At 36.9% G+C, this 27,361-nt stretch overlaps 2 protein-coding genes across 2 annotated transcripts in view; both read right to left on the bottom strand.

The window, feature by feature from the left end:
* Nucleotides 1–3,540: 3,540 nt before the first annotated feature.
* hic1l (hypermethylated in cancer 1 like) lies at nt 3,541–13,899 on the bottom strand. Its single transcript, XM_067379113.1, has 2 exons — nt 13,832–13,899; nt 3,541–8,403 (listed from the first exon to the last, which is right to left on the bottom strand). Exon 2 carries the CDS (start codon nt 8,370–8,372, stop codon nt 6,996–6,998), a length of 1,377 nt encoding a protein of 458 aa, XP_067235214.1. The 5' UTR covers nt 8,373–8,403; nt 13,832–13,899; the 3' UTR covers nt 3,541–6,995.
* A 508-nt stretch (nt 13,900–14,407) lies between these two features.
* The window catches only part of LOC137014800 (FYVE, RhoGEF and PH domain-containing protein 6-like), a 33,910-nt gene continuing 20,956 nt past the window's right edge, over nt 14,408–27,361 (bottom strand). The window contains exons 10-21 of the mRNA XM_067379319.1: nt 24,929–24,987; nt 24,771–24,842; nt 24,614–24,682; nt 23,917–24,000; nt 22,952–23,031; nt 22,579–22,681; nt 22,324–22,470; nt 21,388–21,496; nt 21,175–21,275; nt 18,957–19,085; nt 14,594–14,736; nt 14,408–14,468 (exon numbers count right to left, since the gene is read on the bottom strand). Coding sequence (XP_067235420.1) covers nt 14,432–14,468; nt 14,594–14,736; nt 18,957–19,085; nt 21,175–21,275; nt 21,388–21,496; nt 22,324–22,470; nt 22,579–22,681; nt 22,952–23,031; nt 23,917–24,000; nt 24,614–24,682; nt 24,771–24,842; nt 24,929–24,987 — 1,133 coding nt within the window. The 3' untranslated portion in view covers nt 14,408–14,431. The remainder of the gene's footprint in view (nt 14,469–14,593; nt 14,737–18,956; nt 19,086–21,174; nt 21,276–21,387; nt 21,497–22,323; nt 22,471–22,578; nt 22,682–22,951; nt 23,032–23,916; nt 24,001–24,613; nt 24,683–24,770; nt 24,843–24,928; nt 24,988–27,361) is intronic.

Here is a 27,361-nt window from a genome sequence, read left to right as displayed (position 1 = left end):
GAATTTCACGTGCGAATGAAGCAAGTAAACTCAAAATGTTCAAGCGTCCAACTATGCATGCATAGCACGATTTATTTGCGCAAGTCACGTCTGGTGTGAACGCCCCATTAGGCGTAGGCTCCCAGATAGCACACATATGTCTGCAAGATGTCTGTTAAAGATCACTTTATCTGGAAAGCATGGACGTCTTGAAGATGTCAGGTTTATATACATTCTAAATCATAAACATCTTAAAAACATCTTCTAAACGTCTATTTGACATCTGACAGGAAACGTCCTATAGACGTATTGCAGATGAGCAAACACTCTAAAAAATATGTCTTCCAGACGTAAACACAGACATCAAATAGACGTCTTCAAGATGTATGTGTGCTATCAGGGCTGTCTTATGTCATTGGAATCCTTGGCTCAAGATGCCTCGGAATCGCATTTATCCTCTTTTCAGGTATTTTTTTTTTAAACTACTTTTGCGAACTAGTCGTAGATTTTTGGTCCGATCTGAATCAAATCAGTGTAGCGAGATTCTGTGGAGTCTGATTGTCAATAATTTTCAGAAACAAATTGACATTTCGATTCGCGGTCCCTAAGAGCCGCCAAAACGTTTTACTAAAATGGCTATAACTTGTGAATGGAATGAGATATTTTCACCACTCAACGCACCTATGTAAGAGCTCAAATCTGTGGTCGCGTAAAAAAAGGACATGACAACTGGCCACTTGGTGATGCTATAACATGAAAAAAACTTGAAAGCGGCTATTGGTCCGACTGACCTGAAAATTGGCATGCAGTGTCTTTGTCCGCGGTGCCATGATTGTCTATGAGGACATTGATATATCGCAAAAACAAAATGTCCGCCATCGGCCAATGAAGTTTGAGCAGCTATCAGACAAGGTTAACGGAGGCTGATCAGAATGAAACTCGCTAAACCTGTTTGACTCATGGCCTTAGAGGCCTGTGAAAAATTCAAAAGATGTTGGCCACCAGGGGGCGTCTTCACATTTTTCGCATCTGTGACGGATTGTGTATCACGTGATTTTTTTTTCGCACACACCGAAGACATTCTGAGCAACTTTTCCTCTAGGACTGCCTTTGTCCATTGAATCGTTCGTTAAATATTAAAAAAAAAAAACAACTTTGGCGAACTTACTGTAAAATTTGGCAATTTACTGTAAACTTTGGCAATTTACTGTATTTGCTGTAAATTGTCTTCATCTATGATTGAGATGATTGCAGGCTTGCTAATTAAAACAATACCTTTTTACACATGTGCGTAAAGACCTTAAAGCATTTGAACTCCGATAATTGCTGCTTGCAGCTATATATTTTTTTATGTTTGTTGATACAAAAAAAGTCCTTGAACATTTATAATAGGAAAATGTTTCTCTTAAAAATAAAGCTTCTTTAATGATTCCTTGCACCCATGTTTAATAATAAAGTCAGTTTTTTCTTATCAAATAATTTCATGGATCTCTTAAAGGGTTTCATTTAATTATCTGTGTGGATTCCTTTATTTCAGTGAATTAGCATCTTTAACCTTTTAAATGCAATGAAAGGTTAAAATAAGAAACCAAAACAATGTGGGTCACTGAAACTTTAACTATGCAAAGACTATGCAAAAGTGAGATAAGAACAAAGTGAGCAAAGACTTCTTATTTAACTGGTCTGAATGTTTCTTTCACTGTGTACTTGTCTGTGTGTGTATAGCACAAGCTGTCCGCTCTCTGATAATGCCACAAAGGGGATTTCTATGTTTGTAGATTTCTTAGTATGCAAGTTCCCACCCTGCTCAAAGTGTCTGCTCTCTCTTTTTGGAAGCCGCACGTGGGATGCTGCCAGCTGTTCTATTCTCTGAGCGACCTGTGCCTGCCACATTCTCTGAACCCTGTCTGCTTGTCCTACACTGCAGGGCCTGCACACCATCAGATAAGACCCTGAAGCCGTAAGAAAGCTTGACAGAACCCCTCTGAGGCACTCTGTGCTAACAATACGCCACAGCTATTTACATGTGAAAACACTGGGCCTTATCTTAAGTTCAGTGAAGGTTTAGGACAAGAGGACTCGACTTGCTTGTGTGGGGATGCAGATCTGTAACAGGTAGGTCTCTACTAGCGGATAAAGGCTGCAGTGAGGCTGTCAGCACAACAAAGAAGCTCTCAAAATATAGTATTCCCAAATTTCCCACTCCAAAAGCTCACAATTTCCTCTCAAATCTTGATGAATAATAGTGAAAACTTCCAGCAGTTGTGTGGGGTCTTGCTGCCACCCACTGGACAAGCTATGTAAACACTGTTACACTGGAGTAGTGTACTGTATTTTGTGCAGTACATACTATATACTGCCTACAATTTCCATTCCAACTTTTTAGTGTGCTTGACTATTTTTTTCATTCAATATGTAAGTTATCAGTAAAATCTATTTTAAAAGGTTTTGATTTTGTAGGGGCTGTTTACACACCATTTTCAACTAAACACAGAAAACTCTTTAAAGGATTAGTTCACTTTCAAATAAAAAATTACCCCAAGCTTTACTCACCCTCAGGTGTATATGACTTTCTTCTTTCTGATGAACACAATCTGAGATATATTAATAAATATCCTGATGCATCCAAGCTTTATAATGGGAGTGAGCGGGATCAACGAGTATGAGCTGAAGAAAGTGCCTCCATCCATCCATCATAAACGTCAGTTAAGCTTTCTTCCTAAGTTGAATATGGTCTGGTGGTAGCTAGATATTTTACTTCATAACTTGTTAAATATGGATTTTTTTTTTTTACACAAACGCATCGCTTCTCTTCAGAAGGCTTTTATTAACCCCCCGGAGCCGTGTGGAATACGTTTATGATGGATGGATGTGGATGGAGGCACTTTCTTCAGCTCATACCCGTGAACCCTGTTCACTGCCATTATAGGCTTGGATGTGTCAGGATATTTATTAATATATCTCAGATTGTGTTCATCAGAAAGAAGAAAGTCATATACACCTAGGATGGCTTGAGGGTGAGTAAATCTTGGGGAATTTTTCATTTGAAAGTGAACTAATCCTTTAAGCCATTTGGCTCTTCATTTACATGACAGTGGCGTTTTTGGGGCATATTACGTGCGTATTGCGTGTTCAGTTTTTCTATACAAAGTAACATCGCCAACTACTGGCCTGACAGCAGAAAATGGCGTTTTTTGTTGTCATTTAATTTAGTTGTCCTTGTCATTTAAACATACCCTGAGTTGTTGAATTTTTATTTTCAAAAATTATATTTTATATTTACATATTTCATTTTGAGATATTTTACTTTTTTCGCATAGAAAATGTTTATTTATTTATTAATATGTTATTCCAAACAGCCATCGATTAATCCCCAAAATAGCTGAAGTAGAATAGTTGATAGTCAATTATTGGTGGCAAAGTTTTTAAAGATGCCTTAATATTTGCATACAATGCCAGATTATACATATAATTCATATATTTCAGAATCTTTTTTTTTTTTTTTTTACACAAGCCCACGTCAATAAATAATGCAAATGGGAAGGTGCAGTTATTTGATCAGCATTTAATTTTATTTCATGTCATAAATGAGAACAATGTTACTCACAACAGGACCTTAAATTCTTCAAAGAGTGAAAATGTGCTTTGGTTTTCATAAACAGGTTGCAAATACTTTAGTATCATTATTTCTGAACAAAGTACTTGACATTTCAAAAGCATTTGAAAACCACACCAAAACTATACATGTACACACACAAACCTGTACTGCTAATGGAAAGAGCTGCCAAAGCTTCTGAAGGCGCATTGTGTCAGTTGTAGAGAATATTGAAACATGTCTACAAAAAAAAAAAAATTGCAAAAACATTGATTAATGGCGCTTTATGGTTCAAAAAGTTCATTGGGATGTGTCCCTAAAATGTTCCCTGAGGTTTGCAGAGGATGCAAATGAAAGTGTTGTCACAGTTTTGAAGTTCAGTTTCAAGTCCCATTATGTAATAAAACGTTCCTGAATATTCTTGAATTGTATTGATTTACAGACAATGTCAAATAATCATCTCAATATAAAGCAAAAAGAAAGAGGGGGAAAAAGCAAGCACAAACTGGACAAAGAGTGCCTGTAACGGCAATTCAGCAAATGAAATAATAATCTGACTAGCTGATCTATTATTTAAAAGTACCATTTTTGATATTACCAGAACAGGCAACCAGCTACAAAACAAACTCAAAATTAGGTATCGTTTAAAAAGCCCTCCAGCATGATGAAAACCTGTGGTACAATGTACAAAATACCCAACCAGAGGTAGTTTAAAATAAACATGGTCTAGAGATATTAAAACACATTAAGAAAATCATTTCATATCTGAACAAGTAAAAGTTTCAGTAATATATCAACTGATAACAATAAAATGTCATTTACATTAAGATACCCAAAGATATTTACAGTAGGTTTTGACTTTAAGCTTTTGGTCTCATTTCAACACTAAATGCGTGAATGCAATCTGCTAAACCTAACATTTTTAAAATCGTAAGAACAATGCACATGCCACAAGAAAATATGGACAACATGCTGCATAAATTAAGCCATTGGTTGAAGCATTGGGAAATAATAATTAAAAACCCAAAGGAAAACCCCTGAAAAAAAAGAAAAGAAAAGAAAAATGATTATAATATAAACCTGAATTGGAAAAAAGCATAAATTAGACTTAAATATTTAGCAAGAATATAGATTTGGTTATATAGTTTTACAGTATTTCTTCAGCATTTCAACATTCAATATTTCTTTGGAACTGTACATCAAAACACCCTAATTGCTCAAGCAATATGACTTCACCAGCTCAGATCGCAACCCTACAGTGAAGTATTACCTGACCCCCTGAAAAGTGTACTTTAAAAGAGGCAGTGTGTTTTCCTCTGTTTTGGATCAGATGTCAGTTTAAGCTCATTAACTAAACTAGACAGAGTGACTGTATTATGGAAGACAGCATGTAGTTTATCTTGTCCAACATGTAGTCTTAATCTCATACAGGCTAATCAGAGGGTTTGGTTTAATCTGAGGTAGCAAGTTTGTGTATTCAAGTAAACAACCAGATAGCTTTTTATAGCGGTCCGTTTCTGAAGCCTAAACTATATTATGATTCCTAAATTACATTCGAGAGGTATCGCATGTCACTGCTGTAAAATACCTGGCATCACCAGGAACATTCGGTTGTTTCAGTTCTGAGAGAATTACTAGCTATTTGAGGTAATTTTCGTTTTAATAGATCAAACTACATCACTAAGTGGATAAACTTGATATTTGTTTAGCTACACACTAACAATAACAATAACTCATGCACAAGAAGAATAAGAAGGTTTATAGAAAGAGGTATAACAGCAGGTATTGGCTGAAGTTGGCATTTTTATACTTATCAGGAAATGGCATCGCCATACTTCTACGAAGATCAAGATAATTCTTTGTAGCATTCTAGAGGATTTGCGGGCAAAACTGAACTCTAGATTAACTATAAAAAAAGTCAACTGTAGAGAAACCTTACTGAACCCTAGTTTAAACAACAGTGGTTTTCTTTTTGAGAGTAGAAAACGAATGCTAAAAATAATGCTCTGGATCTTCCCTACAGAAGTTTCATTTGCAGCTAGAAGAATCTTTGTAGAATCTGTGAGCGAAAATGAACCCTAGATTTGCTCAAAAAGGAAATGAGTGTAGAGAACAGTAAGAGGATTCTTTTGTAGAATTCTAAAGGACTTGAGATCTGAACTGAATACTAGATTAGCTCAAAAGGTACACTAAATCAAACTTCATATAGAGTTGAATAGGGTACTGATGTTTCATTTTGAGATAATCTGGGGTTCCATTTTGGCCACAAATTTGCAGAATTCTACAAAGAACCCTCTACATCAAGAATGCCAAACTCAGTTCCTGGAGGGCCACAGTCCTGCAATGTTTAGTCAGGGGTGTCCAATCCTGCTCATGGAGGGCCACTGTCCTGCAGAGTTTAGCTCCAACCCATACTAGAAACTTCCAAGCAGGTGTGTTGAGGCAAGCTGGAGCTAAACTTTGCACCCCTGGTTTAGTCCCAACCCTGCTCAAACACACAAACCAAATAATGCTGAATGACTTGATTAGCTTGATCAGGTGCATTTAATTAGAGTTGAAGCTAAACTCTGCAGGAACAGAGTTTTGTTTCCCTACTCTAGATCGGGGTTCCTCAAATCTGGCTCTGGAAGACTACTGCCCAGTTTAGCTCAATCGCTAATCAAGGACACATGAACAAGCCAATCAAAGTCTTCAACTACAAGTAGGAGAGTTTGACCAGGGTTTAAGCTAAACTCTGCAGGGCAGCAGCCCTCCAGGGCCAGATTTGAGGAACCCTGCTACTGCAGGGCTAATCAACCCTAATTAAATGCACCTGATTTAGATAATCAGTTGATTGGAGCAGGGTTGAAACCAAAGTCTGCAGGAAAGCAGCCCTCCAAGTTGGCTCCTAAGCCTTGTTCTTGTGTCAGTCCAAATCTGATTTTTGCGGATATCTGATTAGAATCCTATTATATTTGTAAACACGTTGTTATAAGAAACATGCTGAAAGTCACTGTAGCAACAAAGTTGTGTTGTTGCAAAGTGCCAGACGAGCAGAAAATGAAAATATAAGAATCTTTGTAGAATTTAAGAAGTTATGGCTGAAACTGAACCCTAAATTAGATCAAAAAGTAAACTCTGCAGAGAAAGTCCAGAAGAATTTTCATAGAATTCTAAAATTTGTGGCCAAAACTGTACCCTAGATTAGAGATTTCCTTTTTATGCTAGAGGACTCTTTTTAGAATTCTAGACAATATTTGGATGAAGCTAAAATTAGCTAAAAAGAAAAAGAAACCTCTGTAAAGAAGATCTAGATTAAACTTTGTAGTGTTCTGGAGAACTTGTTGGAAAACTGAACCCTAGTTAAAAGAACCTAAAACCAAAGCACTTTGGAGAACTGTTGGTATCTGCTTTATGCAAGTTTGGGGCTCTTTGACCTGTTCTAAGATGCTGAGGTATGCATCCGCATGTGACTAATGAGGTTTCTTTGTTGCGTAAATTTCCCACCACAGACCTGGCACTCATACGGTTTCTCCCCTGAATGGACACGCATGTGCTCAGTGAGACGGTACTGCCTGGTGAAGCGCATACCACACTCCTCACAAGCAAACGGCTTTAGGCCAAGGTGGCTACGCATGTGGCGGGTCATCGTGCCGCGCTGTGTGAACATCTTGCCGCAAATGTTGCAAGGGAATGGACGCAAGGTGTCAACATCTTTGAGGGACTTTAGCGGACTTTGCTCCAGGCTTTCAGCAGCTTCATGCGAGACTCTGGTAACTCCAGGGTCTCCATCACGTTCCTCTTCCTCCTCATCCTCAACCTTCACATCCAGGTCTTCATCCAAATGACTTTCCACATGGGACTTGAGACTCTCAGAGGAGGGAAAACCCTTTTCACATGGTATACAAACGTAAGGGTTGTCCCCTTCAGCTTCTTTGAGAAAGGTCTCCTTTTGGTAAATAAAATTGGTGCTGCCATTGTTTGGTTTTTGGCCATCAGTTTCGTCTTTTTTCCCTCCAATTCCCTTCTCTTTCTTTACAGACAATTGTAAAGTGAAAGTCTGATTCTGGTTTAACTGACTTCCAACCCTGCTAAGAGGAATGTAACCATTGACCTTGGATTTTCTTCGGGATCCCTCCCTTTTTCTTTCCTGAGCTCCATCCAAAGGAATTATCCACTTCTCTTTCTTAGGAACACACTTCCCATTTATTCCTAGCTGCATATTGTTGGAGATGTTTCTAGAAAGAAAAAACTCATCATTGACTGTTGTCTCAGAATGAAAATTTTTCTTAGACAAATCCAACCCCAATTCCTGCTTTTTCCTTGCAATACATTTACTTTCAGCATTATGCCTTTTTTTGGGAGGAGTCATACACGTATATGTTTCAGTATCTGATGAGTGGTCTTCGTACAGGCGAAATGAAGATTTGGAGCTCCCACAAGCTACACTATTGAGAGATCCATTTTGGTTCATCTTACTGGAACACAGGTTTGCGAGGTCATTGAGCTGGAGAAAGTTAGCTGTGGTGAGCAGAGAGCTCAAATCCAGTCCCTCAAAAGTCTCATCTGACAATTTACCAGTGTAAATGAAATCCAGAATTTGCTGGAAAACAGCTGGATCCACCATATCAGGGTCAAGGTGGATGAGGTTATCATGAAGGACAAGGGACTTGAAGTAGTGGCTGGTGGCGGCGAGGACACTTTTGTGGGCTCGGAAGAGCGTATTCTCAACCATGATGATGACATCGCACAGGAAGCCCTTAGAGCGTTGTTGATTGAGCTGGAGAAGCAGTTGATTGGCGTAGTTGGGGAGCTCCATCGCCTACCCTTGATGTTTTGCATTGGTGTCACTGTAAGAAAGGATGACTAGATGTTATTTTGGTGTGACACAAACCCTCATGGATAATCAATAACATCTGTTTTGCCTTAAAGGTTCACTATGCAGGATTTCAGAAAAAAATTCATTAAGTGACATGTGAAGACCAAGTATGATAACCCATGCTCTGAATTTCTCCTCTGCATTTAACCCATCCATTTAGTGCACGCACATTAGGAGTAGCAAGGGGAGTGATTGGAGGTTAGGCGCCTTGTTCAAGGGTACCTTAGTCATTTCCTGCCATTACCGAGAATCGAACCCACAATCTTCTGGTTACCAGTCTGATTCTCTGACCATTAGGCCATGACTGCCCCAGTATAGACTTGTACAAAAATAAATCTCTCAATCATTACTTATGATCCACTAGAAGTGTGTGGTGGTGATGGTGTCTACAGAGGCACTGTCCTCTAGCCTGGTAATGGCATCGACTTTATTATGTCTGAAGCTCGAGAAGCTCCGCTAAGTTGTCAGTCTCGACACAAAAACAATTTGCTAATGTTGCTATTGCCTGTTATCTGTAACTCGAGTCAATTATTAGGCATTGTAATCATTTTATGATGACAATAATTATTAGCGAGCTAGACTGAAGATGGCTAAAACTTGCTCACAAATTACAGCCAGTCATCTAACTATTAGCATAATATTTATGCATGACTTTTTTTTTTGTGCAAAAACACTCATTACTCATTTTCCCACAGGCTGTCGGTTGAGCTGAGTGTGCAACTATATCAGGGGAGAGGGCTTGCGCTTCTGGCGGTGTTCCCCCCATGATGAGGGGCCAAGTTTGAATGTTGTGTTTACAAACAGTAATTCTGCATCATGCAATCCTGCATAATGCACCATTAACTAAAAAAAAAAAAAAAAAACACTAGGAAACAAAAAGCAGATGATAAAATGCTTAGATTACTTATTTTAAGAATGCAACTTAACTTGATCATATTACGCAGTTATAAATAAAGTCAGTCAATAAAGGCACAATATGTCATTTTCGCAGCTAGGGGTTGCTTATTCAAAACAAAGGTGTAGCTTGATGACCCTGTGAATGAGAGTGGAATCATGGGACTTGTCTTCACCTCCACAGCCAGTCGATGGAAAGCAATCCGACGGGATTCAGGCACATATCACGTTCATGGATGAGCTAACGTATTAAAGTTTTATTGACGTTACTGTGGTATGAAGCAGGGTGGGGCCAAGAGCCTGGGACATTTAATGTTGCCGTTTTTATTATGCTTATATGCCGTAGTCAACCGCTGCTGTGCCTTTTTTTTTTTTTTTACGATTAAAGGTCCACTTAAAGTTACATTTAATGTTCGCCTTCTTCACTGAACGTGAACTTTTTTACAGTTACGTTTGATCACTTAAATTAACATTATTTTATTTCATTCTAATGAAATAGCCCCGAGTGCTGAATTACTACTCATACTAGGGCTGGGCGATATATCGAATGCTTTTGTCACGCGCATTTCGCCAGTAAAGCCGGTTCCCTGATTACCGCTAAATCGCCATCACCTGCTTTCAAATGAAGCGGCATAGACAGAGCCGTAGTTCACTGATAAGCCACGCAATATTGCGTTCAATATCGATATGAATCGCCGTCGATATTGAACGCGATATTGCGTGGCTTATTAAATGCTGCTTCATTTGAAAGCAGGTGATGGCGATTTAGCGGTAATCAGGGAACCGGCTTTACTGACGAAATGCGCATGACAAAAGCATTCGATATATCGCCCAGCCCTAACTCATACGTGTCACTTTATCTGACAAATTACTTGTTTTACTTGTGTATTTTTCACATAAAAAGAAAAGAAAAAAAAAATCAATCTTGGATTGAAAAAAAAAAGGTATTCGCAACTGGAAAGGTTCGCAATGTAATGGAAGTAGGGTTGCACAGTATACCAGTATTGGAAAAATACAATTATAATTCAAATGGTACAATATCATGATTTCATTCATTTTGGTACTTGATACGCTGCTGTTCCACAGTTCACCGCTATGCGGCAATGTTACCCAAATCGATGTGAACCCGGCAAATGTGACAATTGAGGAACAACATGGATCAAACAGATAAAAACTCATTCTACACAATAATAGAGTGGTGCAGGTATGACATCAATTTGCAGGCCAAAACGCGGAAACGACTTAGCATTAAGTTTAGCACTTCTGGTTCCATCATCCTGAAGTCAATGGGTTTTGGGATTTTGGTTAAATGGCTGAAATAGGTCTGTGGCTCCCAGGATGATTCAGGAAGTGCTGAATAACAGTACAATATTAATGCTCCCGTGTGTTTTTGTAAGTTTTCGATTTACAATGTGTTTTTGCAGCATTGAAGCCAATCACAGACATATCTGTTGAGCATGTGAACATAATGGCCAATAATATGTGTTTAAGCTGCTCTGAATCCACTCAACACCGCTGAAAATGCTGGAGTTTGTTTAGAGCGAGCTCATAGAGTTCAGCCAAAGCAAGTTTGCAAATCCTTATATATATATATATATATATATATATATATATATATATATATATATATATATATATATATATATATATATATATATATATATATATATATATATATATATAATATATATATAATATATATATATATATATATATATATATAGAATATAAAGAGATTCATTGTGCAGTGCTGTCAGATTCATGGATTATAAACGGGGGTTTTCGCTAAGTCAGTAAGGTGGCAGCGCTGAGCTGCAGTGATTATAATGGGAGAGCTCTTTGCTCGCTTTTTTATATTATATGCATTTTTTGTATAATTTAATAGTTCAATAATAAAAAAAAAAAATTACAATTTTAAATGTATCACTTCAGTTTTGAGTTTGGAGCACTGAAAAATGCTGTTTATGTTGTTTATATATTTATGCTTGAAAACAAGCAACATGTTACTGCAGAGTTTAATGCAGTGTTCTTAATAAAATTGTTTTTAATTCAGACGCTTAATCACCTATTTTAGTATTTAATAGTGGTATTTAGTATCGATACTGAGGTATTAGATTCTGGTATCGTACAAAATTGTGGTATCGAGCCAACCCTAAATATAGCGACAGATAATTTCTTCCATATTGTGAATCAAATTTAAAAAAAAAAAAGAAAATTGTTCACAATAAAATCATTAAGATGCATTTACAAAATAGGGGAAATTTCCATGTCATGCCTACTGAATACTTTCATAATGCAAATGAATCATTGGTCATGATATAACAATCAGAAATTATAGTTCAATAGAAAATTACTGATGTTTAGTCACTGATTTTAAACAAAAGTTGACTGCAAAATATTCACATACTCCAAATGAGTAGTTTGAGAGTGTAGTGACCAACTATGATCGATTACAGTACTTCATGGGAGTTTGGCTCATGGTAGGCCTGAAAAGTGTATGTTACAGCAAAAAATTTCGCTATTGAGAAAAAACAAAACAAACAAAAAACAAAACAAATGTAATTTGGACTGTTGCACCTTATTGTGGTCTTGAAGTGTTTTATAAGGCATTAAAGGGTCAGTTCACCCAAAAATGAAAATAATGTCATTTATTACTCACCATCATGTCATTCTACACCCGTAAGACCTTTGTTCATCTTCAAACACAAATATTTTTGTTGAAATCCGACAGCTCAGTGAGGCCTGCATCGCCAGCAATAACATTTCCTCTCTCAAGATCCATTAATGTACTAAAAACATATTTAAATCAGTTCATGTGAGTACAGTGGTTCAATATTAATATTATAAAGCGACGAAAATATTTTTGGTGCGCCAAAAAAAACATAACGACTTATTTAGTGATGGCCGATTTCAAATCACTGCTTCATGAAGCTTCGGAGCATTATGAATCAGCGGTTCGGAGCGTCAAAGTCACATGATTTCAACAGTTTGGTGGTTTGACACGCGATCCGAATCGTGATTCCACGCAAGATTCATAACGCTCCGAAGCTTTGTGAAGCAGTGTTTTGAAATCGGCCATCACTATATAAGTCATTATTTTGTTTTTTTGGCACACCAAAAATATTCTCGATGCTTTATAATATTAATATTGAACCACTGTACTCACACAAACTGATTTAAATATGTTTTTAGTACCTTTATGGATCTTGATAGAGGAAATGTCATTGCTCCCAATGAAGGCCTCACGGAGCCATCGGATTTCAACAAAAATATCTTAATTTGTGTTCCAAAGATGAACGGTCTTACAGGTGTGGAACGGCATGAGGATGAGTAATAAATTACAGAATTTTCATTTTTGGGTGAACTAACCCTTTAAGATGCATTTAGAAATTTCATTTCCATTTCGTGCCTACTTAATACTTTCATGATGCAAACCACTCCCATGAATCACAGGCCATGACCTAACTGAATCAGAAATTATGGTTCAATAGAAAAATGATTGATGTTAAGTCACCGATTTTAAACACAAGTTGACTGCAAAATATTCACATACTCCAAATGAGTAGTTTGAGTGTAGAGACCAACTACAATGCATTTGGCCCAAAAACTGTATGTTACAGCTAAAAATTTCTCTAAGATAGACCAAAAACACCAAGTCATTCAAGCTATTGTTACTAAATTAAAACATTGGTTACTTTATATCAACCAAGACAAAAAGGTTAATAATAATAATAATAATAATAATAATAATAAAACAATGAGTTTATTATAATTTTACATATAAAAACTGCACAAACTACAGCATTTTAGCAGAAACTATGGTCATTTTAAATGGGACATGAGCATAATGGTTATAATTTAAAGTATATTAACAGTCATCGCCCGTTTTTGAGTCAGGTATAGTGTTGTATTGATCCATAAACAAGAATCCAACATTTAAACACTACGGGTTACAGATTACCAGCAAACGCGCATGTGCTAATTAATTGGGGCTGGTCTTGGATTAAAATTGCGAAACTACACGCGTTTTAAAATGTGTTTTGGTTTCATTTCAAAAGGTTATGAGAGAAAACATCAACATATACTCGTCGAAAACAACATGTCGGTGAATAACAAGCCCGGGCTCGTTAAAGCACACGGTGGGTCGAAGTAAAAATACACGTACGTTATCTGTATCTTAATAAATGCGGAACTGCGGACACTGATCCTTTACAGACCTGCTTACGCGCTTATATGTCAAATTAATAATTTTATACTCTCTGCCACGCCTGAATAGGATATATTTTTGCAAAGAGACAAAGACTGAACAATTTTAAAGCTCATTTAAAGTAAAAAAACAACAGGAAATGATACCTTGCAAGGCAGCTGTGGGTTAGGTAAGCGGATCGCGAAATGCATTTAATGCCATTGGTGTTTTAATAATCAACATTAGCTTCTCAGTTCAACGCAATGCATTTATTTATACCACACATAAGCGAAAACAAATATATTTTATTTTCAAATACCTTTTAAACAAGGGCAGGGGTCCTTACTTCTCCCGTCGTCATCAAAACGCCATCTTAGGAGCTTGTGACGTAGGCAGTTTGACCCCTGACCCAGTTCAGATCAGTCTCAACCCCCTACCTGTCCTGCTGGAGGTATTACCATAGTATTACCTCAGGTTATTCTCTTGGAGTGACACGTAAGGCTTGTAATACTATAAGTAATTTAACCTGAGCCAGATGAGATTCTAGATTCTAAATTATATTAGACTTATAAAATATAAAATATTATAAAGAATAAAAATATTTTAAAACAACATATTAAATGACAAATACTGAAATGAAAAAAATAAAATAAATAAAAAAAATACATTTATTGAGTGCAACTGGTTACAATGAATTTGCCATAAAGAATAAATATGATTGCTTAATAAAATGATTTTCACTGTATTCTCAGCATTATCAGAATATACGAAGTATTTAATAACTAAAAACACTCACAACACTTTTCATGCAAATATGGTGAGCCACAAATATAAACAACTTAGTCATGATATAACTTTAATAAGGCATTGTGTGTCTTCTGTATGAAGATCTGGTCTGAAACATCACATGTTGTTAAGGTTAGAGAACCGTGGCTTCCTGGATAGCTTCAATCCATCTATGAGAGAGAAAAAAATGTATATATGTGATTATTTTTTATATGCCTGAAAAAGACGACAAACACTAAATGCTATGAGTCTTACATGTCTACCTATTTCAAATATTTTTTGTCCATACATTCACCTTTCACAGATCTGGCAGTCACTTGCTCTGAAAATGTAGTAGAGAGTGTTTTTGTGATAAAGTTTAAAATGCAACGAAGATTCTGGTTTCTCTGTTCGGAGAGAGAATCCGAGAAGGGGTTGACTTTCCAAAGCTGCTACATCCTAGATAAAACAAATAAAATAATGTATAAATGCAAAATAAATAAAGATTTTGAACTTAATACATTTGTAATAGTGTATAAAATACATATGTTGAGTGAATGAACTGGTAACAGTGGATGATTAAATACGATGAAGTGTGGTCATAAAGCAAAAATATATAAGCATAACACGATTTTTACTATATCACACAAAAACATGAATAGGTAAATTAAGGAAAAGCACTGAATAACTACCAAACATTCACTTCACAATATGTAAAAGAAAAAAAAAAAAAACAGTTTGGCAGATTTGCTGTACTGCACAAAAAAGTTAGAAGGAAAAAACAAATTTTCCTTAATCTTTTTAAATCTCATTTTCTGGATGTTTGATGACAGAAACCACACACTAAAACATGATTGACCAGATTTACACATCAATGACTATTTCTGAAACTTCTCAAGTCACAGAGACAATGGAAAGATACTATCATTCTGAAACACCAGAAGTATAAGAAATAGGAGTGGCATTCAGTCCAACCTCAAAGTCTACAAAAAATTAAAATGGACTCCATTATTTTCTCACCTTTGAATTGAGCGGTTTAGTCCAAATATTTTTCAAGAGAAATGATTGCTTTATATAATGAACAAACTGAATTTAGGCTTTTATACACAAACATTCATCAACTCGCACATCAGTTGTGGTCTTGTCTTCCTCAAGAACCAATGAGGTTCATTCTTGTGTTACGCAGCACGTTTGAGCTTCCTCAAGAATCAATGAGCACATTTTGAAGCGTCAAAGTTTCAAATGTGTAGGCTGTCTATAGAGGGACAGAAAGCTCTCAGATTTCATCAAAAAGATCATTTGTGTTCTGAAGATAAACAAAGGTTTTACGGGTTTGGAACGACATGAGGGTGAGTAATAAATGACAGAAATTTCATTTTTGGGTGAACTAACCCTTTACTAACTGATAAAAGACAATTTATTAGGTGCACTGAAAGGAATAATATTAATATACATCATCTGTGCACGAGTAGGGCCTTAAAAACATCAGCCAATGATCGCGTAAACGATTGGCCCTCTGGCTTGTCAATCACTGCCATGACGCTCCTTGTGTGAGATGTGCGTGGCTGCGCACTCCAGTAACTTTCCACACTCCACAGGCGCCACATACAATGTTTTTGTCAGGAGACAGGAGTAACAACTGCAGATTATGAGTTACCTGCGGTGAGTCCGACATAATGAATCCACTAACACGACACGAATGCCGGTGGTAAACACTCGTGTTCCAATACTCGTGCACGAGTTTTGGGAGGCATTCCCTCAAAATGAGCTGTGAAGGAGGGGGGCTGTTCTTACGCATGCGCTCATTTCAAAAACTCACTAACGGTCTTTGGTTTCTCAGTCGATGAAAAGATCCTCTTTAGCACCTTTAATGTACACACAGCACCCTATATTGACAGAAAAACACAGCGTTGTTGACATTTTTGCAGATTTATTAAAAAAGAAAAACTGAAATATCACATGGTCCTAAGTATTCAGACCCTTTGCTGTGACACTCATATATTTAACTCAAGTGCTGTCCATTTCTTCTGATCATCCTTGAGATGGTTCTACACCTTCATTTGAGTCCAGCTGTTTTTGATTATACTGATTGGACTTGATTAGGAAAGCCACACACCTGTCTATATAAGACCTTACAGCTCACAGTGCATGTCAGAGCAAATGAGAATCATGAGGTCAAAGGAACTGCCTGAAGAGCTCAGAGACAGAATTGTGGTAAAGCACAGATCTGGCCAAGGTTACAAAAACAATTCTGCTGCACTTAAGGTTCCTAACAGCACAGTGGCCTCCATAATCCTTAAATGGAAGATGTTTGGGATGACCAGAACCCTTCCTAGAGTTGGCCGCCCGGCCAAACTGAGCTATCGGGGGAGAAGAGCCTTGGTGAGAGAGGTAAAGAAGAACCCAAAGATCACTGTGGCTGAGCTCCAGAGATGCAGTCGGGAGATGTGAGAAAGTTGTAGAAAGTCAACCATCACTGCAGCCCTCCACCAGTCAGGGCTTTATGGCAGAATGGCCCGACGGAAGCCTCTCCTCAGTGCAAGACAGAGTTTGCTAAAAAACACCTAAAGGACTCCAAGATGGTGAGAAATAAGATTCTCTGGTCTGATGAGACCAGGATAGAACTTATTGGCCTTAATTCTAAGAGGAGTGTGTGGAGAAAACCAGGCACTGCTCATCACCTGTCCAATACAGTCCCAACAGTGAAGCATGGTGGTGGCAGCATCGTGCTGTGGGGGTGTTTTTCAGCTGCAGGGACAGGACGACTGGTTGCAATCAAGGGAAAGATGAATGAAGCCAAGTACAGGGATATCCTGGATGAAAACCTTCTCCAGAGTGCTCAGGACCTCAGACTGGGCCGAAGGTTTACCTTCCAACAAGACAATGACCTTAAGCACACAGCTAAAGTAATGGAGTGGCTTCACAACAACTCTGTGACTGTTCTTGAATGGCCCAGCCAGAGCCCTGACTTAAACCCAATTGAGCATCTCTGGAGAGACCTAAAAATGGCTGTCCACCAACGTTTACCATTCAACCTGAAAGAACTGGAGAGGATCTGCAAGGAGGAATGGCAGAGGATCCCCAAATCCAGGTGTGAAAAACTTGTTGCATCTTTCCCAAAAAGACTCATGGCTGTATTAGATCAAAAGGGTGCTTCTACTAAATACTGAGCAAAGGGTCTGAATACTTAGGACCATGTGATATTTCAGTTTTTCTTTTTTAATAAATCTGCAAAAATGTCAACAATTCTGTGTTTTTCTGTCAATATGGGGTGCTGTGTGTACATTAATGAGGAAAAAAATGAACTTAAATGATTTTAGCAAATGGCTGCAATATAACAAAGAGTGAAAAATGTAAGGGGGTCTGAATACTTTCCGTACCCACTGTATATATATATGACATTTTCTGGTGAAAATTCTTATTTTGGTCATACTTCCAAGACTACAATCTGTGATTCTGAAGTACAGTATCCACATCAATGTGGTCACTGACAGCAAACCGATCATCTTTTCCTACTATTCATAGCATGAAATTAACATGAATGAACATCAGAAGGTATGTTGTTTCAACCATGGGAAGATGTCAATACACACCATTTTTCAAGTTCATGTCCACCAATGTTAAAGGGTTAGTTCACCCAAAAATGAAAATAATGTCATTTATTACTCACTCTTATGTTGTTCCAAACCCGTAAAACCTTTGTTTATCTTCAGAACACAAATGATCTTTTTGATGAAATCTGAGAGCTTTCTGTCCCTCCATAGACAGCCTACACATTTGAAACTTTGACGCTTCAAAAAGTGCTCATTGATTCTTGAGGAAGCTCAAACGTGCTGCGTAACACAAGAATGAACCTCATTGGTTCTTGAGGAATACAAGACCACAACTGATGTGCGAGTTGATGAATGTTTGTGTATAAAAGCCTAAATTCAGTTTGTTCATTATATAAAGCAATCATTTCTCTTGAAAAATATTTGGACTAAACCGCTCAATTCAAAGGTGAGAAAATAATGGAGTCCATTTTAATTTTTTGTAGACTTTGAGGTTGGACTGAATGCCACTCCTATTTCTTATACTTCTGGTGTTTCAGAATGATAGTATCTTTCCATTGTCTCTGTGACCTGAGAAGTTTCAGAAATAGTCATTGATGTGTAAATCTGGTCAATCATGTTTTAGTGTGTGGTTTCTGTCATCAAACATCCAGAAAATGAGATTTAAAAAGATTAAGGAAAATTTGTTTTTTCCTTCTAATTTTTTTTGTGCAGTACAGCAAATCTGCCAAACTGTTTTTTTTTTTTTTTCTCTTTTACATATTGTGAAGTGAATGTTTGTTAGTTATTCAGTGCTTTTCCTTAATTTACCCATTAATGTTTTTGTGTGATATAGTAAAAATCGTGTTATGCTTATATATTTTTGCTTTATGACCACACTTCATCGTATTTAATCATACACTGTTACCAGTTCATAACACTCGACATATGTATTTTATGTGCTGTGTGTACATTAATGAGGAAAAAAAAGAACTTTAATGATTTAAGCAAATGGCTGCAATATAACCAAGAGTGAAAAATGTAAGGGGGTCTGAATACTTTCCGTACCCACTGTATATATATATTCAGAGGGGGTGTACACATTTATTTTTTCATTATATTTAAATTTCTGCATTTATATATTCTTACCTCACTGGCAGCGTAAGTGTACAGAACTTTGTTCATGATGACAAACCAGAACCGTTTCCACTGTTTCCTGTTGGCCTTCGTCCTCTCTAAGTAGCCACTCATCGAGGACCCATCTGTGTTAGCTGAAACCTAAAATTAATGAATAGATTAAATTTACTGACATGTACACTATTGTTCAGAATTAAATCTACTATGCTGATTTAGTGCTCAAGAAACGTCATTATCAATGTTACATTACTTTATCCTGGGGTTTTATTGCCTAGTCCCAGACTACAATGCATGTTTGAGCTGTTTTAACTGAAAGATTGTCAGTGTCATTGTTTTGTCTCAAGATGCACACCAGTTATGTTTATTTATTTATTTTTTTTCCTGAGGCACATTTATAAAAGCTACTTAAATGTCCTAATTGACCTAAGGCCTAATCCTGGCTTAATCTAAGCCCTGTCTATGAAATTGGGCCTATTTCTCATCCAAATTTTTTGAGATTTCTTTTTTCTGCCTACCTTTGGAGAAACCACCTTCATTTCAACAGGGTTTTCAGATGCTTCAGTAACCACAAAAAAATTAATTATACAGGGAGTGCAGAATTATTAGGCAAGTTGATTTTCTGATCATATTTTTTTTCCAAGCACATTTTACCAATTCCAATCCACATCAATCTTAATAACTACTATTAATATTGTTTTTAATCATTTATAAGTGATATATAATTGTTCATGAAGGCTGGAAATGAAAAATGCCCTATATTCAGGTGTGCAGAATAATTAGGCAGGGTTTCTTTTACAGATAAAATGAGCCAAAAAAGAGATTTAACTCAGACTGAAAAGTCAAAAATTATTAAATACTCATGAGAAGGACGCAATACTAATGTAATACTAGAAATTGCAAAGTTAAAGCATGACCATTGGACAGTGAAATGCTCATTGGGTTAGCGGGGTCATACAAAAACAGCTGGAGAAGAAAAGACACGTTAACTGCAAAATAATTAAGAATTAAGGTGAAGAATTAAGTGTGAAACCATCAGGAACCCTTTAGTCTCCAGCGCCACCATTTCCCAGTACTGAAACCTACCTGGAGTCTTCAGAAGTGTGAGGTGTCAGGATCTCAGAGACTTAGGTTAGGTGAAGAATCCTAAAAAAATGACCCGCTCTTAATAAGAATCACAAGCTGAAGTGTTATAAAATACATGAAGACTGGGTCTTTATAGGCCTTATAGACAGACAGCTTGAGAGTGACTCCTGAAGGACCAGCACCACATCCTCTTGTACCAGAATCTGGCAGTAAGTTTTGGAAGATCATTTAGTCCATCTCTGCAAGATGGACATTTCAGGGTGAGAGATGGAGTAAAAGTGAACTCCCACACCTTACTGCCAGATTCTGGAAGATAAATTCTTCAAACAGTGGTACAAGAGGATGTGGTGCTGGTCCTTCAGGAGTTCCTAAAGGGTTCCTGATGGTTTCACACTTAATTCTTCACCGTAATTCTTAATTATTTTGCAGTTAACGTGTCTTTTCTTCTCCAGCTGTTTTTGTATGACCCCGCTGACCCAATGAGCATTTCACTGTCCAATGGTCATGCTTTAACTTTGCAATTTCTAGTATTACATTAGTATTGCGTCCTTCACATGAGTATTTAATAATTTTTGACTTTTATGTCTGAGTTAAATCTCTTTTTTTGGCTCATTTTATCTGTAAAAGAAAACCTGCCTAATTATTCTGCACACCTGAATATAGGGCATTTTTCATTTCCAGCCTTCATGAACAATTATATATCACTTATAAATGATTAAGAACAATATTAATAGTAGTTATTAAGATTGATGTGGATTGGAATTGGTAAAATGTGCTTGGAAAAAAAATATGATCAGAAAATCAACTTGCCTAATAATTCTGCACTCCCTGTACATTGGTCAGAGTGCATATTTTCACCAGCAAAAAAAAATGCTTGTAAACCGATAGCACATTTGACTTCAATCGCTCAAGCATGGTTGATAAAACACATACTAGCATTATTTTCACAAAATTATAGATTTACATATCACACATCACATATTACATGTCTTTAAGGTGCTAAAGGTGGCGCAAGACAATTATGAATGGCTTGAGTGCGACAAACCTCAACACACTGTGAACTGGAAACTGTCTTTATAATATTAGGTCAGATTAAATCAACTTTGATTGGCAAATGAAACACAGTCACAGTTATTTGGATCATCACCTCTTTTAGGGCTGCTGGTATTTTCTTCTGTTTTCTGAATGGAAAGGAACCAGGGGACTTGCTAGTAGGCGAAAGAGGCATATTACTGGATGCTTGGTCACCTAATATTAGTAAAGAGTCACATATGCTCTTATTTAATACAAATCAATACAAATACATTGGCTTAAGGTTGACAGAGTTTCTGTGAGATTGTGTTTGCAATGCATGATGAACCTGAACTGTTCTGCTGCAAAATGGAGAAACAGAGATCGCAAACTCGTGCAAGGTGATTCTTCAGATATTTCAGTGGATGTTCGTTGGTTGAACAGGCCTGACAAACAACCTACATGCCAAGAGAAAAGAATGCATGCACACATAAACACCAGTGAACAATTACTATGCAAAAGAAAGATTGAAAGAAAACTTTACACAAGTAAAAAAAGTAGCATTTTCCTTACAATCTTTAAATATTTCTTCAAATATATTTTTAAGGGGTTACCTCTCCCAAAAATTATCCCATAATTTACTCACCCTCAAGCCATCTTATTTCAGTCAAACACAATCTGAGTTTTATTAAAAAATATTCCGCCTCTTCCAAGCTTTATAATGGGAGTCAATAGTAACAGATATTTTGAAGCCAAAAAAGCACATCCATCCATCATAAAAGTAATCCATATGGCTCTACGGGTTAATAAAGGCCTTCTGAAGCGATGCCTTTTTTTGTTAGAAAAATATCCATATTTATAACTTTTAAACTAGAATCACTGGCTTGGACCTCTAAAAGGTGTAATGTCATTGCTGCCTATGTTTGGATCAGATACCCTCAGATTTCATCAAAAATATCTTAATTTGTGTTCCGAAGGTGAAATGACGACATGAGGGTGAGTAATTATGACAGAAATTTCATTTTTGGGTGAACTAACCCTTTAAATGTTTGCAGAAATAAAGATTGATTCCTGGCTTTTGAGAATCAATATCGAATTGACCACATTTAAAAAAAATAAATAAATTGAAAAATCAATAATTTTTTTTGCCCAGCCCTATGGATCACACAGTGGTCATGCATTGCCACACTTGTTGTCTATACTTATGATCGGACTACCAAGAATGGAATTTAATATCAGATGTAAATTGGTTCTTCATTAATTGAAGGGAGCAAGATCTTCTCACCTTCCCACAGGCTCTGCAATGATGGCGTCTATAGGTGAGGGTGAACTCACAGGTGCAGATCATACACATAGTGGCTCTCGAGTCTGGGATCCATATTGGGGCTTTGTTTCCCAGCTGGTCCCCAGTGTCTACAATGTCTTGGGTTGTCTGGAAAATTTCATTGATTTAGTTGACAGCAAAATTGCACACATCAAGAATTATTATAAAGTTTATGATTTAAACTCAGGTACAGGTCATTTCAATCAGTCGGTTTACCATCTCAGGGTTTCTAACTGTGGTAAATGTGGTCTCTTTCTTTGTATAATCGTCGATTGCAGTAGAAATAGCCTGTAGCCACTCATCTCGACATGCAGCAGAGCTTTGCAGATAAAACCGTAAGAGTTTGTAAATCAGAAGCATACACATTCAATTGTAAGGATTTGTTATGGGGCGTGAAATAAATAAGGGTAAGCATTCACATATTGTTGGGAACACTTGACCCAAAAAAAAAAAAAGAAATTCTATCATAATTTATTTACTCTTTTGTCATACCAAACTTGTATAACCTTCTTGCTTTATCCCTTTAAGAGTAAATGAATAAGACAAAAAATGAGCGTCACATGATTTAAAACTTTTTAAAGATTCTCACCTGGCAGATAAAATAAAAGATCGTTGAACACTCTCAATGTTCAGCTCATTTTGATACCCCTCTTGACTAGGTTTACTAACCTGAGGAAAATACAGACAATAACAGAAAAAAAAGACATTCTGAAATTTATATAAATATTGCACTTCTTATTTACTTTTTATGCACTTCTAAATTATTTAATTAATTTAAAATAAAAATAATAAATGGTTACACTTTATTTTAAGGTGACGTTGTTACAGTGTAATAACACATAAGTACTGAGTAATATTAATTAACTACATGTACTTACTATAGGGTTAAGGTTAGGTTTAACTGACTGTAATTATGCATCAATTATTGTTATTACTAGGGGTGCACATAACTTTTTTGATCTGGTTCTCAAGAGAGCACCTGGAGATGTTGATTGGTACTCACACTTTACGCGACACACTTATCCTAAAAGCTGTCCTCATCACTTTCCTCCTGACTGCTCTCTTCACCATCTTCTTTTTTCTCGAACATGTAGATGATTTTACTAACATTACAGCGGAACTCAGTAAGATTTGCGAAGCTCCCCCTACAGGTTCCTTCAGTGAATCACACTGTCGTAAATACTCCAAGCTACAACGCTCCCCAGCGCAGTAGTTTTGCAAATACAGTACAAGAAATCTCGATGGAGGTGGGTAATTTTCGAAATTGTAATATAAAGTCATAAATATACATTGTTTTTGAATTACTGTAAAGCATTTTGTCACTCTCGCGTGAACGTGAACATGAGGCGAGATTGTCTCAAAAGCGCTTCCCTCCATGTTTTCTGGTGCGCATTGTTTATTTTTACCGCGCATGCGTACCACTTATGTGCACCCCTGGTTATTACTATAGTAAGTGCATGAAACTTCAGTAACTACGTCATCTTAAAATAAAGCGTTACCTAATAAAAAAAATAAATTCATTTTACTATGATAAATTCAGAATAAACATCTTACCTTCATCTCAGATAATGACAGCATTTGGTTCAGTTTGAAATTGCCTGCTGCTACTGGCGTGGTACAAAGAAGACTATCGTTTAACTGTTCAAATAAAAAAGAAATATGTTTTTTTAGAGCAAGAAAAACTAACAAAGATAGTTGAGGGTTATTATATATATATATATAAATAATTACCTGTGCAAAAGTTCACATAAAATCAACAAAGAAAAAAGTTCTGCTTTTGATTCGATTTTCTTTTCTGTATTCTATGCACCTTATTTTTCAAAGGGGAAGTAAGGTGTTTTCTGTGAATGTACGAGACTTCTGATTTATTAGCCACTATAGGAAAATAACAAAAAGAATATCAAAGTGTTTGCGATACAATCTAGCGTGTTTATAATTAAGACAATGCATTAAAATAATATGGTAAGAAATACCAGTTTTTAATATCAAGCAGCATAACAAGCTGTTTTGTACAGCTAAAAATAACTGGAAGGGAATGACACCGGAAGCCAGACACATTAAATTGGTGTAAATAGCTACACCATCTCTTACCTGAAAAATAAGGTGGATATATTCTATATTCACTAATACTATCATACCCTAACATCTATGATCAAATTATGTCCTATGGTAAAATGAAGCCCCGCCCACTGAATAGTGTGTAGAGTCATTTTTAATTTAATCTAATGAAAGTGTGACAACTGTCACTTACTAAGAAGAACATTCGAGGCTGCATCCCTTTCCTGGAGAGCTTCATCAAGATCCCTTCCTTTAACAAAACCTAAAGAAACAAACAAACATTGATATATTACAAAAGCATTTGCTGTTGTTAATAGTTCAACGAGAGTGAACTGTTATTGCTAACCTACCCTTCCTGGTTGGACAAGCACGTGATTCCCAATTAAGCGGCACTGAACCTCATAGAGCTTTTGGGAATTATCCTGTTTGAAAACAAAACGTTACATTTCTCAAGACTTACCAAAAAAATTTAGTTCTTTTAGAAAGTAAAACACTGATTCTGAATTACCTCTTGTCTTACGAATTCATTTGCATGATTAGCCACCTCCTTTACTATCACTAGGGCAGCTGTAAAGATGTAATTTTTTCATATTATAGAAGATTCAGATCAAGTTTTTGTTGTACTGCATGTATTTAGATGATTTAAAGGTGTGCCTCATAATTAGGGGTGTAACGGTACATGCATTCATTCCAAGCGGTCACAGTATGGGTGTCACAGTTCGGTGCATACAGTCAGATGACAAATACAGTCAGTCACAGGCAATCCACACTCCAATCCAGAAGGGGGCGCACACGGTAATGCAACGCTGTTTGCTAACAACAGGAAAAATCTATGCATAGATATGTTTACATGTAATCTCACAACCAGTGTTTCAACTGCAGAAAGACATCAATAAAACAGCTTGAGAATATCTCACGTAGCATCACATTTACCTCAGGCAAGTCAGTTAGTGTCCACAGCATGTTAATTCACTAGAGAAATAAACTCTAGAGGGGAGCATTTCACTAAATATATGCACTGTATTAGCTTATACAGTGGGGAAAATTATTTGATCCTCTGCTGATTTTGTTAGTTTGCCCACTTATAAAGAAATGAGAGGTCTATAATTTTTATGGTATGTTTATTTTAATGGATAGAGACAGAATATCAAACAAAAAATCCAGAAAAAACACATTATATAAAGGTTATAAATTGATTTGAATTTCAGTGAGTGAAAAAAGTATTTGATCCACAAGCAAAACATGACTTAGTACTTGGTGGACAAACCCTTGTTGGCAAGCGTTTCTTGTAGTTGGTCACCAGATTTGCACACATCTCAGGAGTGACTTTGGTCCACTCCTCTTTGCAGATCCTCTCTAAATCCTTAAGGTTTCTTGGCTGTTGCTTGGCAACTTGAAGTTTCAGCTCCCTCCACAGATTTTCTTTAGGATTAAGGTCCTGAGACTGGCTAGGCCACTCCATGACCTCAATGTGCTTCTTCTTGGGCCACTCCTTTGTTGCCTTGGCAGAATGTTTTGGGTCATTATTATGCTGGAAGACCCATCCACGACTCAACCAAGATTTTACGGTACATGGCCACGTTCATCGGCCCCTCAATGCAGTGAAGTCGTCCTGTACCCTTAGCAGAGTAAAGGCAGGAACACACTAAGCTGTTTAGCATCGGTTTGATGTGGCAGGGCAACTTTGGACACTGACGCTGCCGACGTGAGCCAACCCCACAGTTTGTTTTCGTCGCCACTAATTCGTCGGCGTCGGCTTGGTGTGTTCTGGCCTTAACAGCCCCAAAGCTTATGTTTCCACCTCCAGCATTTCTCTCCCTCCAAACACGGCGAGTTGAGTTGATGCCAAAGAGCTCAATTTTGGTCTTATCGGACCACAGCGCTTTCTCCCAAGCTTTGTCTGAATCATTTAGATGTTCACTGGCAAACTTCAGACGGGCCTGTACATGTGCCTTTTTGAGCATGGGGACCTTTTGGGCACTGCAGGATTTCAATCCATTGCGGCGTAGTGTGTTACCAATGGTTTCCATGGTGAATGTGGTCCCAACTGCCTTGAGATCATTTACAAGCTCCTCCCGTGTAGTTCTGGGCTGATTCTTCACATTTCTCATCATCATCTTTTCCCCATGAGGCGAGATCTTGCATGGTTGTTGTTGTATTTCTTCCATTTCCGAATAATCGCACCAACAAGTTGTCTCCTTCTCACCAAGCTTCTTGCGGATGGTAGCCCATTCCAGCCTTGTGCAGATCTACAGTCTTGTCCCTGGCATCCTTTGACAGCTCTTTGATCTTGCTCATGGTGGGGAAGAGGTTTGAATGGAAGATGCAGATTCTTTGGAATAGGTGTCTTAGGTGTCTTTTATACACATAATGAGCTGACATTAAGAGTACTTTCTTAAAGTGACGGGACTAATCTGTGTTCGACATGGACACAAACAATCTGTAGGAGGCAGAATTCTTGCTGGTTGGTAGGGAATCAAATACTTATTTCACTTGATCAAATGCTAATTAATTTATAACGTTTATATAATGTGATTATTGTGGATTTTTTAGTTGATATTCTGTCTCGATCCATTAAAATAAATCTACCATAACAATTATAGACTCCTTGTTTCTTTGTAAGTGGGCAAACTTACAAAATCAGCAGGGGATCAAATAATTATTTTCGCCACTGTATATTCAATATATTTGGTCTCTGTTGTTAATTGTAACCTTTAATTGTATAGTAATGTGTAAGAAAGGGCTCCCTGTATATAGTTTACAGCATTAGCGGAGATAGATTTTTTATCTTTAAGAAAATCTTAAATATTTTTTTTTTTTTTTTTTTTTTTAAAAAGAGAGACAATTTGTTCAGTAAACCACTTAATAAAAAAAATAGAAACAAGAAGCAATTTTACGATTAGTTTTCTCCCCCGCTGTACCGAACCCGTACCAAACCGTG

The sequence above is a fragment of the Chanodichthys erythropterus genome, chromosome 24 (assembly GCF_024489055.1).
Source record: "Chanodichthys erythropterus isolate Z2021 chromosome 24, ASM2448905v1, whole genome shotgun sequence".
NCBI classification, from domain to species: domain Eukaryota; kingdom Metazoa; phylum Chordata; class Actinopteri; order Cypriniformes; family Xenocyprididae; genus Chanodichthys; species Chanodichthys erythropterus.
Note: the sequence above shows the minus strand (reverse complement) of the source record. Positions and strands in the feature narration are given on the sequence as shown.

Bases quoted from the DNA above. Each gene is read 5' to 3' on its own strand.
- hic1l (XM_067379113.1), bottom strand. From the start codon at position 8,372: ATGGAGCTCCCCAACTACGCCAATCAACTGCTTCTCCAGCTCAATCAA.